General features: G+C 41.1%; 2 protein-coding genes across 3 annotated transcripts; both read left to right on the top strand.

Moving 5' to 3' along the window:
* Nucleotides 1-175: 175 nt before the first annotated feature.
* On the top strand, nt 176-7,239 carry lss (lanosterol synthase (2,3-oxidosqualene-lanosterol cyclase)). 2 transcript variants are annotated; one of them, XM_028433655.1, is made up of 22 exons: nt 176-222; nt 762-930; nt 1,121-1,259; nt 1,379-1,487; nt 1,607-1,728; nt 1,895-1,991; nt 2,212-2,347; nt 2,862-2,970; nt 3,127-3,245; nt 3,364-3,461; nt 3,537-3,564; nt 3,665-3,721; nt 4,175-4,246; nt 4,398-4,448; nt 4,517-4,666; nt 4,816-4,912; nt 5,198-5,303; nt 5,442-5,507; nt 5,588-5,668; nt 5,778-5,948; nt 6,047-6,125; nt 6,199-7,239. In XM_028433655.1, the coding sequence occupies exons 1-22, from the start codon at nt 209-211 to the stop codon at nt 6,334-6,336; spliced, it is 2,208 nt and encodes a 735-aa protein (XP_028289456.1). In that variant the 5' UTR covers nt 176-208; the 3' UTR covers nt 6,337-7,239. The 2 variants fall into 2 exon arrangements, with proteins under 2 accessions (XP_028289456.1, XP_028289457.1); XM_028433656.1 differs by lacking the exon at nt 5,588-5,668.
* A 4,022-nt stretch (nt 7,240-11,261) lies between these two features.
* On the top strand, nt 11,262-12,404 carry LOC114453776 (zinc transporter 7-B-like). Its single transcript, XM_028433671.1, has 4 exons — nt 11,262-11,378; nt 11,476-11,514; nt 11,611-11,984; nt 12,093-12,404. The coding sequence occupies exons 2-4, from the start codon at nt 11,496-11,498 to the stop codon at nt 12,126-12,128; spliced, it is 429 nt and encodes a 142-aa protein (XP_028289472.1). The 5' UTR covers nt 11,262-11,378; nt 11,476-11,495; the 3' UTR covers nt 12,129-12,404.
* Nucleotides 12,405-12,986: the final 582 nt, after the last annotated feature.

Here is a 12,986-nt window from a genome sequence, read left to right as displayed (position 1 = left end):
CGAAACTCTGCTCATGTCTCTCCATGTAGAGAGTTCCTCGGACGGCACCGCAAAGTCCGCTGGGAAATGTAGTCGTAGTAGTTAACAACAGACTTCCAAACCACCCCGTGAGTACTACAGTTCCCATAGAAAAAGCAGAGGGGGCCGAGCTTTGAGAATACCTGAAAAGAGAAGTGGTTCATAGTGTGAGATTTAACTCAGAGCCGCGATGACTGAGGGAACGTGAGTATTTTTTAATTTAAAGTTAACGCATAGTTTCGACAAAACGAATGTCGTGCGTTACTATCCGTCAAAAATAATGGCGGCAATTGGGTCCTGTGCGAAGTTTGCTTTAACTAAAATAACTAGTTACAAATGTTTTATGTCCATGTATACATTTTGGACAGCAGTGTTTTTCCTTACATTTAGTTAACAGCTAATACTTAATTTATCCAAACTAAAGGAGTTAAAAATAAACCAGCTGAACCAGCTAAAATAACGATCACAAATGTATATTTATGTCAACAAATGATGCATGTCGTCATATATTGTGTGTTGTATTACTAATAATAGTAAAAATAATAAGGGAACTTCCTAGCCAAGTTACACATATTTCTGCTGCTTATCAATATACTGTATATTATACAAGTATATACTTGTATATTATATATTTTATAACACCTTGTAAAATAATTGAAATGTGTTTCAGGAAATATTTTAATTTTGTAAAGTTGTCTTACCTGTGTTACCTGATAAAGTTATCTACTTTTGGTCTGTTCCAGGCAACTGAGGAGGCGAGGGGGTCCGTATAAGACGGAGCCAGCCACAGACCTGAGCCGCTGGAGGCTCACTAATGTGGAGGGCAGGCAGACCTGGCTTTATGTGGAAGATCAGGATATCCCAGACAGAGAGCAGACCATGTTGGAAGCACATTCACTCGGCTTAGACACGGTGGGTTTTCATTTCTGTATTTTTCTTTCTCGCTAGAGTGTAAGTTTGCTAAGGAACTGATAGCTCACTGATACACCTGTTAGAGCAAGCCGAACTGGGATACAATAGCAGCTTTGATATTTGAGCTCAATTGTAACTAACCAAAGCAGATGGGAAACTCTTGAATTCGAATTGTCTATTCTTTCCGCAGAGTAAGTTTGTGTCTGGCTCTCCAGCTGCCCACACTGCTGTGGATGCTGCTCTGAAAGGTATGCACTTCTACAGGCATCTCCAAGCTGAGGACGGTCATTGGGCAGGTGACTACGGCGGACCACTCTTCCTGCTTCCAGGTAAGTCATCCTTGGAAGTGCTTTTTCTCTTTTACTCCCACCTGTTTTATGCAATAATAAAACACTCATTTTGAATGAATGACTGTTTCTGTTTGTGTGTCCATCTTTGTTCTTCCCAGGTCTCCTGATCACTTGCCATGTGGCCAAGATCCCTCTGCCTGAGGCCTGGAAGAGGGAGATGGCGAGATACCTGCGCTCAGTTCAGCTGCCGGATGGAGGCTGGGGTTTGTGAGTGACGATAGCATGTTTGTTGTCTTTTGACATACATAGGTGCCATATTTTTCATGTGCTTCTACTGTAAGATAATAAGTCTGAGCGAACGGTGTATGCGTGTTGTTTTTCTGCAGACATATAGAAGATAAGTCTACTGTGTTTGGCACAGCGCTGAGCTACACCTCACTAAGGATCCTGGGAGTGGACCCTGATGACCCAGATATGGTTCGTGCCAGGAACAACCTGCACAGCAAAGGTCAGTAACTACTAGTAACAGATGGGTATATAAAGTCACTTACATCTTCAAATGTCAGAAGGTAGAAAGGTACTGCTTTATGTTTAGTCCAAAGTAATAATTAAGTCAGGTTTCACAATATTTGCTTTATACCAAAGCTTTTTTTTCCTTTTTTTATTTGGTGTAGGTGGTGCAGTTGGGATTCCCTCATGGGGAAAATTCTGGTTGGCCATTTTAAATGTATACAGCTGGGAGGGAATGAACACACTCCTACCAGAGATGTGGTAAGTTATATGTGTAACATCTCATAATTCTGTCTTCTTTCCATCAGATACAGGCTTTGCTGATTACCAGTCAACCATTAGTACAAAGCATCAAGGTAGAATGACTGTCATGAGAAGCTGTGTTTGCCATATGGCCACATTGAATAGGAATTTCAGTGTGAGTACCCTTCTTCTTTCTGTAGAATTTCCAGGATGACTGACGTGTTCTCATCTGTTTCAGGTTGTTCCCAGCCTGGATGCCCGCTCATCCCTCCACACTGTGGTGTCACTGTCGCCAGGTCTACCTCCCTATGAGCTACTGTTACGCTGTCAGGCTGGCTGCAGAGGAGGACTCCCTAGTTCTGAGCCTTAGACAGGTGCTGAAATCATCTTGTGCCACAAGAGGGCGCCATGCTCAATACATTACAGCCACTAGTCAATCAGAATTAGAATCAGAATTCCTTATTTATCCCTGAGGGGAAACTTTTTTGTTACAGACGAAAGAAATCAAAGATGAAATTGAAATATATAATAAATATCTAAATACCTCGGTAGCATTTAAATCCCTGAGTTGTATCTAAAGAAGTAGAACATATTTACTATTGTATAAAAACCTTTACACAGTAAATAGCATGACATGAATGTACCAGTATGAGTGTACAGTGTCTGAGTGGCTGTCACAGTTCAGAGTTCAGTAGTTTGATTGAGATGGGCAGGAATGACTTCCTGTGTCTCTCAGTGGTGCATCGTGGGAGTCGGAGTCTGTTGCTGAACGAGCTCCTGTTAGAGGCCTCATCACACAACATTAATGACTATATTACTACTACTACTATACAACTGTTGAGTATTTTCATGTAGAGTACTGTCCCGGTCTTTCTGTTTGGTCCCTAGGAGCTTTATGTCCACGACTATGCCACCATTAACTGGCCTGCTCAGAGGAACAATGTGGCAGCCTGTGATATGTACACGCCTCACAGCACTCTTCTCACTGTTGCTTACAGTAAGTTTGCACCACTGACAGTAGAAAGTGTAAGACCTCTAAAAGAAAAATGTTTTGTGTACTTACATTTAATCATTTTTATCTAATATTTGTAAATACCATAAAGGAACTGATTCACTCCATTAACACTGCGGCTGTGTTTCTGTTGCCCTGCAGTGGTGTTAAATGTGTACGAAGCCCACCACAGTGCCACACTTAGAGGAATGGCTGTCAAAGAGTTGTATGAGCACATCCAGGCTGATGACCAATTTACTAAATGTATCAGCATTGGGCCGGTAAGAAATACACAGATATACACAGAGTACAGTCAATATGCACAAAGCTGACACACATGAGGAAATAATACTACAACTTTCAAAATGAGCTGTTAACATAAAATATTGATGCCCTCAGATCTCCAAGACTATCAACATGCTGGTTCGCTGGTATGTAGACGGTCCCTCCTCTCCAGTCTTTCAGGAGCATGTGTCCAGGATCCCAGATTATCTCTGGTCAGTAAGAGGTTTTTTCCATGCTGAATAAATGCATAATATGGAATATAAGTAAGTAAGATCTGTGTGTTGCAGGTTGGGATTGGATGGGATGAAAATGCAGGTCAGAATTTTTTTCTTTCATTTCTTCATGTGTTGAAATGCTGCTTGTTCTTCTCACTTACTACGAGTGTTTATTTTGTTCTTTTTTGCTCCACACACAGGGGACAAATGGATCTCAGCTCTGGGACACGTGCTTTGCTGTACAGGCTTTCCTCGAGGTAAAGCAAAAACGGCTACACAGGCCTACAGTGAAAACAAGCAGATGTGTACTGTCAAAGATCTAAGCACTAACAATGTAGGTATTAGCTGAAACATACAGTATTCTTCAGGCACACACATAGACCAACAAAACGATTTCCACTGAGGGCCACCATATATGATCCCAGTTTTTCTTAAAATTCCAAATATTGAGTTGCTGTTCTTTTAGATGGGGTGTGAAGTAAGTATGGCAAGAAAGAAAACAAGAAAGTATTATTATTTCTCAAGCCTTTCAAATAGGATGACTGCTCTCCAGTCTAGTAGTACAAAATCTCTCACCATTATCACTCTAAATGTTTAAATTATTCATAACCTTAAAAAGCGATAATTGAGTGCTGTGGTTGACATTGAGCTCAGTTTGAATTATCTCATGTAGTTGATTGTTTTAGAGTTTTGGGTTGGATGTGTTTCAGGCTGGAGCCCAGGATGACTCCAGACTAGCAGAGTGTCTTCGTGATGCCCATCAGTTTCTCACCATAACACAGGTACAACAAACATGCATTTCAATCACCAGTTGAATCATTCTAACCTCCAACACGTATCTTAAAATGATATTTATGGCATTCAAGTGTCCAAAGAGTATCATGTGGATATCCAGCACTATCCAGAGATTCTTCACTTTTGTGTCTCTTACAGATACCTGACAATCCTCCTGAATACCAGAAGTACTACAGACAGATGAATAAGGTACAGCGGACATCACATTTTTCAACTTTATTATTATTACCTTAAAAACAACTGTTCATCTCTGTCAGGGAGGCTTCCCCTTCAGTACTCGTGACTGTGGTTGGATCGTGGCTGACTGCACAGCAGAGGGCCTGAAATCAGTAATGCTACTGCAGGAGCTCTGTCCATCCATCAGCCAGCATATCCCTGCTGAGCATCTGTATGATGCTGTCAACGTGGTGAGTCTGCAGAGACAAATAAGGGAAGACATGTTTACTTCATCTCATTTATTCATTTGAAATGCATCTTCATCATCATCTTCACACTCTATACAGACTATTTGATTACTATGTTTTCCATATCCACATCATATGTTTTCCTTATGTAGCTGCTGAGTATGAGGAACAAAGATGGTGGATTTGCCACATATGAAACTAAGAGAGGGGGGAGACTGCTGGAGCTGCTTAACCCCTCAGAGGTGTTTGGTGAGCTGCAGTACATGCCGGTTCTTTACCAATTTATGTGATTCCACACATTGTGGTCGGGTGTGGTGTCACAGAAATAACACAGCCCTGAAGCCCATTTAGAGGAGCTCTGTTCACCATGTGTAACCAGAGCCAAACTACAACTGACATCTCAGTCTGCTTTCATAGAAAAAACTCCCATGCATTCGTATCATATAATGATTTTTCAGAACATTGCCTCATTTTACTGCGTGATGCTGAAGGTGTTGTCTCTGTTTTTCTGTAATTCTCTCAACACACAAACAGGTGACATCATGATAGATTACACCTATGTGGAGTGTACCTCAGCAGTAATGCAGGCACTGAGGCATTTTCAGAAGGCCTACCCCAATCACCGAGCAGAGGAGATAAGGTACAACAAACATGCCAGTCATTCACTACTGGAAGGAATTTATGCCATGGGGCTACTAAACTAGCTTTCTTTGCATGTATTAAATTCTTTGAGCACACATTCTTGTTTTGGAGTAAACTCAGGAGATGTTTTTTTCAGGTCCACTCTGAGAGAAGGCTTGGAGTATTGCAGGAGGGTCCAGAGGCCTGATGGATCCTGGGAAGGGTGAGATCATGATTCTTTCACATGTCAGATGTCACATCTATTCAACAAGTCATGCTCACTGTTTTTCTGCTCATGTTCAGGTCCTGGGGAGTATGCTTCACATATGGAATATGGTTTGGCCTCGAAGCCTTTGCATGCATGGGTCACATTTACAAAAATGAGTAAGAGTTACAAATGTGAAATAAATACATACATAATACAACAACACAGGATGTGCATAAACTCCGACCTACTTTCTGTGTGATGAATTAATGCATTCTTTGTAACCAGCGACGCATGTGAAGAGGTGCGGAAAGCTTGTCTGTTCCTGCTGGACTGGCAGATGTCAGATGGAGGCTGGGGGGAGGACTTTGAGTCATGCGAGCAGCGCCGCTACATCCAGAGCAGTGCTGCTCAGATCCACAACACGTGCTGGGCGTTGCTAGGACTAATGGCTGTCCGGTAAGACAGTGCTCTGCTCGGGGTTTCATTCTAAACAGTAATCGAAATAAACTGACTGAATCCATTTATTCCAAGTAATTCAATCTCTTCATAACCAGGCATCCTAACAGGCAGGCCATTGAGAGAGGAGTACGGCTGCTGATTGACAAGCAGCTGCCCAATGGAGACTGGCCACAGGTGACTCTTTGTAAAACACTTAATAAAATTACAGGTGAAAATGTTTTAATATGACTTTAACCTTCCTTCCCAGGAGAATATAGCCGGAGTGTTCAACAAGAGCTGTGCAATCAGCTACACCTCCTACAGAAACGTCTTCCCTGTCTGGACTCTTGGGCGCTTCTCAACTCTTTACCCCAGCAGTGAGCTGGCTGGAAAGGTCAAGGTGTGAACACCTGAACAATGACCTTCAAAAGACAGTATATTTTTTGTTGCTGATGTCATGACGTTATGAATGTGCACCGTGAACATGTAGGCAATCTGCTGCATTTCCACTCTTGGAACACATTTGAATTGTGGCCAACGGAACTTAGAAGTGATCACACAGTCCCCAGCAACACTGTGCACGCATCAACACTCATCTGCATCAATTCTGCTGTTAGCTTCAGTGTTAGTTTGGGACAAATGACGCTTATAATCTGAGGAATTATTTACACAGACTGGACGCAACATAGGAAGCTCAGCTAGCCTTTATTAATCATGAGTTAATCTCCTTTTTGTGCCTGCTGACAGTGGAGTAAAAGTTCTTAGTGTGAAGTTTTCAGATGTAGTTGGGTTGCACTTGGTTAAAATCAAGCATATAAAACACAATTATGCTTTTGGAACCAGCTCTGTTTTCACCTTTGTTGAGTTTGTAACTTGATCATGATGCTAATAAGAAATCTGGTTTTAATCCTTCTCCCAACATTTTATTTGCACAATGGCATTCAACAGACTGTGTCACCTGAATGGAAAGAGCGACAGATTCTCTCATTCTGTTGTTTGGCTTATAGTTAGACACTATGTACAAAGCTGTGTAGGCTCAGGACTGGAAACTGCACCCCCTAAAGACATCATGTCATATTTGAGACTGATTGCACACAACATGTGGGCTACATTTGGCTGGAATAAAAATAAGCTGTTATCCTTGTTACCTTGTAATTAATGTACCTTGTGATTATTCATAATCAGTAAATATTCTGTTTATACTCTAGTTTGATGTTACAGACTTTCCCCATGTTATGACAGTGAAGTGATGTTTTAACCTTTGTCCTCACTGAGTATGCTGCAAGAGTAACATCCTGCACCACCGGCACGCATAGCAAGACTTGAAGAAGAAGAGGGTGAAGAACAATAGTTTGATTGCCTGGCAACGGCAATCAAACTATTGTTCTTCACCCTCTTCTTCTTAATTTTTATTCTTCCGTATGTTTTTTGGCGCAGCGCCTCTTCAGCATACATTGACCGATTTCAGCCATTCAACTATCAAAATGTTCATCTCACAGAGGACATTCCGGGTCAACTTCAAGTATTTTAAAAAAAATTATAATTTTTTCAAATATTAAGCAGTTTCAGTGTCATTTTTAACATTGAAGTCTATGAGAGAGCCCTTCAACGAGAGTCATCTGCCAAATGTATCTTTTCCTGCAAATTTCAAGCTACAGACTCCATTTTAGTCTAAAAACGCTTATTAGATGCTGCTCTATCAAACTTGTATTCAGAATTTTCTAATTCCGAATCGTTTTCACACGCCAGGCTCTCAAAGTTGGAGTGGTTTTTAAGGTCTCCTCTGCTGTTACCATGGTGACAGGCTGACACACAGAGGCATACAAAGCTCTGAATTGCTGGAGAATCAGAGCAATTCAGAGCTTTGTATGCCTCTGTGTGTTGTTCACATCAGCATTCAAAGCAATGCTTCAGCTGCAGCAATCAAACTTGCATTTTCTTCAGGAAATGCCCTTTTCTAGTTGGCATTAATTCTACTGTTTCAACGTTGCTTTAGACTACAATCTAGCTTTCTTTCAGAGGAAGCAGAGAGGATTCTTCCTTCCTCCATTCACAAGTCCAATTCTGTGACTCTTTCACCTCTACCCTACACAAAGAAAGAAACTTTCTGATGCTGCAGACACATTTGGCATTTCACACTGTTCTCAGTAAAAGAGTTTTTTTCCCCTCTGCCATTCATTAGATCCTGTTTTATTCTGTGCAGAGCTAACAATGCTCCACTTGACCTTGACCCTCAGTGTTGTTACTGACACACCTGGATTTTTAAAGTGGAGAAAAAGGTGTGGGCATGAGGGGTGTATTAAGATGTTTATTGATTTAACTATTTGTGTAGGAGTGCGTGAAAAAAGAAGCATCTTTTTAATGGGTCACATGTAAATATGCAGGGACTGATAAAAAGATAAGAGGAACACCCTTTGGGTTTGTTTTCAGTCACGGCAATGATGACATATACTGTATTTGAATTTAAGCATCACTGTAAAACAGGTTCAGACTGTACTTTGTTGTTATGTTTTGTTCACAGTCTGATGTATGCTGCTGATAAGAAAGCTGGTTGGAATACTCTTCGCCCTCCTCTTGACATGTTATTGGCACAGTGACAGTTTAGAGACTTTCCCAGTGTGTCACCTGGTCAGACTTGAACTCGTTCACACATGAATCATCCTCATACAAAGTGCAAGAACACTTGACCGCGTAATATTATGAGATTAGACACATACTTCATCGTTTTTTGGGTGACATCTGAACTGATTGTAAATGCATGGTGTTTTCAGGCCTAATGTAAATATTCTCTTCTTTGTTAACATTCAAGCATCGACAAAATGACGGCTGAATGATTCCCTAATATTTTAACATTTAACTCACAAACATTGCCAGACACCTGAGCTTAAACTCCCTCATGGCATCACTGGACTTGGCTCCACAAACTTTTTAAAGGCTTCTAAACTGGAACAAACAAACAAAAAAACGTACAGGTCAACCCTTCATGAGACAAAAACTGGTTTTTGATAACATCACCTAGGAATGACAATGAGGAAACAGCTTTTCAGCTCAGGTCACTGCCCATGATGATGTGCAGAGGGCTGCTGCAGTTTGAGGTGTGGCTTGATGTTTAAAAAGAGGAGCAGGTAACAGCAGCTGCGTCTGTGAGTCAGCTCACCTGCACACAGTAAGCTCTTAAAACCCTTACATTTTAAAACACTTACAGCTGTGAATTTTGACTGCATTGTAATGTGTTTTTATTCTCACAGGAGATCTGGGCGGATTCTTCGATTTCCAGGCTTGAAGTTTTGAGATGGACAAGTCCAAGCACGGTAACTAACACCCCACTGTCATTTCCTCTCAGAGTTATATTGAATAAGTAATGCATACTTGTCATGCAGGACACTGTCATCAAGGAGGACATGAACATGAACATGGGCATGGACATGAACATGGGCATGGGCATGGACATGAACATGGGCATGAACATGGGCATGGACATGGACATGGACATGGACATGGACATGGACATGGACATGGACATGGACATGGACATGGACATGGACATGGGCATGGGCATGGTGGTTGCCATGAAAAAGGCAAAGACCATGGACCCAAGTGCAGACGCAAACACAAGGGTGGCCACCACCATAAAAAATGTCACAAGAAGGGGAAGGACTGTCATGGGGTGAGTTTCAATAGTGTATACGTTACTGCAGTACAGGCACAGATAGTTACAATACAATAATTCAATAATTCAATTTTAGAACATAATGTTTATACTGCTATATAATGCTTCTCTTTGTATCCAGTGGGCACATTCTCATATTTCAGGTACACACAGCATTTGAATGCAGAGGATGTGAATGTTACAGTAACACCTGTCTGTTGTGTCTCCTGTAGTCCTCCAGCAGCTCCTGCAGCAGTGACTCTGACTAAATGAAGACATCCATGTGGAAGTCTTCCTCTTCTTGCCTCTTACAATAACCTGCTTTACAGCCAGATATTTGCCTATACTCAAAAAATCACTTTTAATTCCAGTGTTTATTTAGATAAAAAATGTATTCATTCACACAATGAGCATCTCCTGGTTGTGTGGCCTTGTGTTGAGGATAATAAATATGATGAGTGGGTTCTTTCTTTTGTGGTATCATTTATTCTGACTGCAGCAACATTTAGATTGTGATTGTGACATGTTTTATATTATAGGTTTACTGGATCTGTGAGGAAGGGTGGATAGCATTTGATTTTTTGTCTGGTGTATTGTAATTCCTAAAAATACCACTGAATGGCACCAGAGACTTACATTTTCAAACCGTTGGCTTCATTAATGACTGCAACACTTTGCCAAGTGGGCTGGTGCTCATTGTTTCCAGTCTGGTGCCTTAGTGATAACAGTATTTACATTGAAATATGAACGTAATACATATAAAGGTTTCCAAGATAATCTCTTTCAAAGGGTTGAGGGAACTGGACTTGTAGAGTTTGCTTGGAAGATGACCTGAATGTCTGAGAATCGTCCATCAACAGGATAACCAGTCACAACTGCAACTGTATTGCTTTATGATATATTAAAGCAAAACATTTTAACTGCTCCCTAATCAGGTGGTCATGGTGTAATACTGTAGTTTAAACCAATGAAACAGTTAATGAACCCTCTACTTGTCCCCTTCTATTCTCTATTTAATTTGACTGCATATGTTCTAATTGTTCTGCATGACTTATCTCTGTGCGCCTGTATTATCTTTATTTACCCAGGGAAGGTTGAATTAAGACCTTTGTTCAGCAATGTTTCCCAGTAACAGCAGCACACCCTTCAGCTCCCAGAACATTCACAAGATCCAGTTTCTACCACGTGCACACCTGCGCAATAATAAAGCCATGTAATCGTTGCACTGATTATAGAATGGGAATGAAACTTTCAGACATGTCATCAAGTTAACCTGATCCCAATGAGTGGTGTCTTGTGCATCCATCAACAATAAACAGCAGTGGACTTAACAGCTGTGATTTATGTATTATTCAAGCTTTGAGAATAAGATAAGTCTGATAAAAGTCATCCAGACTGCCGATAGCTGGTACAATATGGCAGATTGTCAACAGCAATGATCCACAAACACCCCAGATGTTTAAAGGCTTCAATTGTAAAATGATGCAAACACTTTTTATTTACCAGCAGTCAGCAGTTTTTAACAGGTTTGTCATGAAGTGCACTAAATTAATCAAGCAAGTAAAGTCTCAAATGTTGGCAGGTGTGTCTTCATAAAAATTGTTTTTATGTGGTCCACACCAACAGTATGTTAATGATTACACACACCCATGTAGGTCACAGAGCAAAAAAGCACTGTTATGGAGTTCAGGCACTGCCCCTGCTGATGTAAAGTGGGCTGCTTCAGGTTTAGGTGCAGCCGCACATAAAAAGGAGCAGCAGGTATCCACTGCATCTGCAGATCAGCTCTCCAGCACACAGTAAGTTCACCACTGAAACTGCTGAAGCACTTTACGGGGTGTTAAAGGTTTGTGCTTGTGGAAAGTTTTAACTCATTTATTTACTTTTACAATCTAGATTACATCTGCTTTTTCAAAATGTACGGAAACAACCAAGGTAAACATAGCCTCTCAAATAAAGTATTCAAAATGTTTCTTTACTGTACATTGAAAATTAGGTTGACGTTATGTTGATTTTTCTCCTCATGTGTAGGAAACCCATATCCCTCAGGGTACCCAAACCAACCTCCGCAGATGCCGGGTGGTTACCCACAGTATCCTCCAGGCGCTGCACATCCACCAACCTGTCCTCCTCAGCCCCATGGCCCACAAGGAGGCCTCCATGGACATGGACCTGGGCCCGGTCAATGCCATGGACAAGGACAAGGGCAATGCCATGGACAGGGGCATGGACAGTGCCATGGACAGGGGCATGGACAGTGCCATGGACAGGGGCATGGACAGTGCCATGGACATGGACACAAGGACAAGCACAAGCACAAACACAAGGACAAGCACAAGGACAAGCACAAGGACAAGCACAAGCATAAGGATGGTCATAAGCATGGCCATTGTCACAAGAAAGGGGTAAGATTCTTGTATTGCTTGATATCACAGAAATAAAGGCATGAGCTCACATTGGGTTTATATTTGACTAATTGTCTCTTTGTCTCTGTTACTGCCACTCTTGTACAGTCCTCGAGCAGCTCCAGTAGCAGTGACTCTGACTAGAGAAAATTCTTGGGTGACATGGACTCATCTGGGACCAGGAAACCTTTTTCACTGCTCAGCGTTTCTCACAGCTTTATAGTACAATTCTATCACGCAAACAGTCCTTAGCAATCTAGCAGAAAATTGTGGATAAACACAACACTGATATGACCAATCGAGAATGTTTTAACATGTGGTGTATTAACATTGGTGTACTCCATATTGTTGTATGACTGTGTATATGAGAAAACAATTCAAAATAAAAAGTGCTTCCAATGCATGTTCAGTTCTAGAAAACATTTGTTTGTTTTGAATCCTGCTCATGTTGACTACATAAAACCAAGGTAGTCCCTTTATTAGCCCTGATAAGGCTGACTTGCTTTGCCACACCTCACAGCAGACAATCACACTCTGTCAGCCTAATGTAAATAACAGGTGATATCCAACCATTTTTACATAAATGACTATACTTCAGTAACCTACCAGATACTCCACAAATGTGCCACTATAAAATTTTACCTGAAAATATTTTTTTAAAAAATGTAGTGGATCCTTTTGCTTTATCCAAAGTCATTTTGTGTGTTTTTGTGAGCAGCTTGAGCTCAACAATAGCTGTATCGATTATACTACAGAGTGAATTATCACATTTGCTCCTATTTTTAGTTCATAAATAACTGCCTTTAGAGCAATTAAAATAAAGTTTGCTCTGCAATCAAACTAACTACTGCACTACTGCTTTTCAAACCTATGCCATAACTAAATAAAAGTGTTGCTGAAGTTAGTTCTTCCCCTCAACATCCAGCAGGTGGCAGAGTGGCACACCACAGCGTGATTCTTCTTCGATGGTTAGTACGCCCACCCCGTCGTCAGCAACAACAG

The sequence above is a fragment of the Parambassis ranga genome, chromosome 21, assembly GCF_900634625.1.
Source record: "Parambassis ranga chromosome 21, fParRan2.1, whole genome shotgun sequence".
Taxonomy (NCBI): Eukaryota; Metazoa; Chordata; class Actinopteri; family Ambassidae; genus Parambassis; species Parambassis ranga.
Note: the sequence above shows the minus strand (reverse complement) of the source record. Positions and strands in the feature narration are given on the sequence as shown.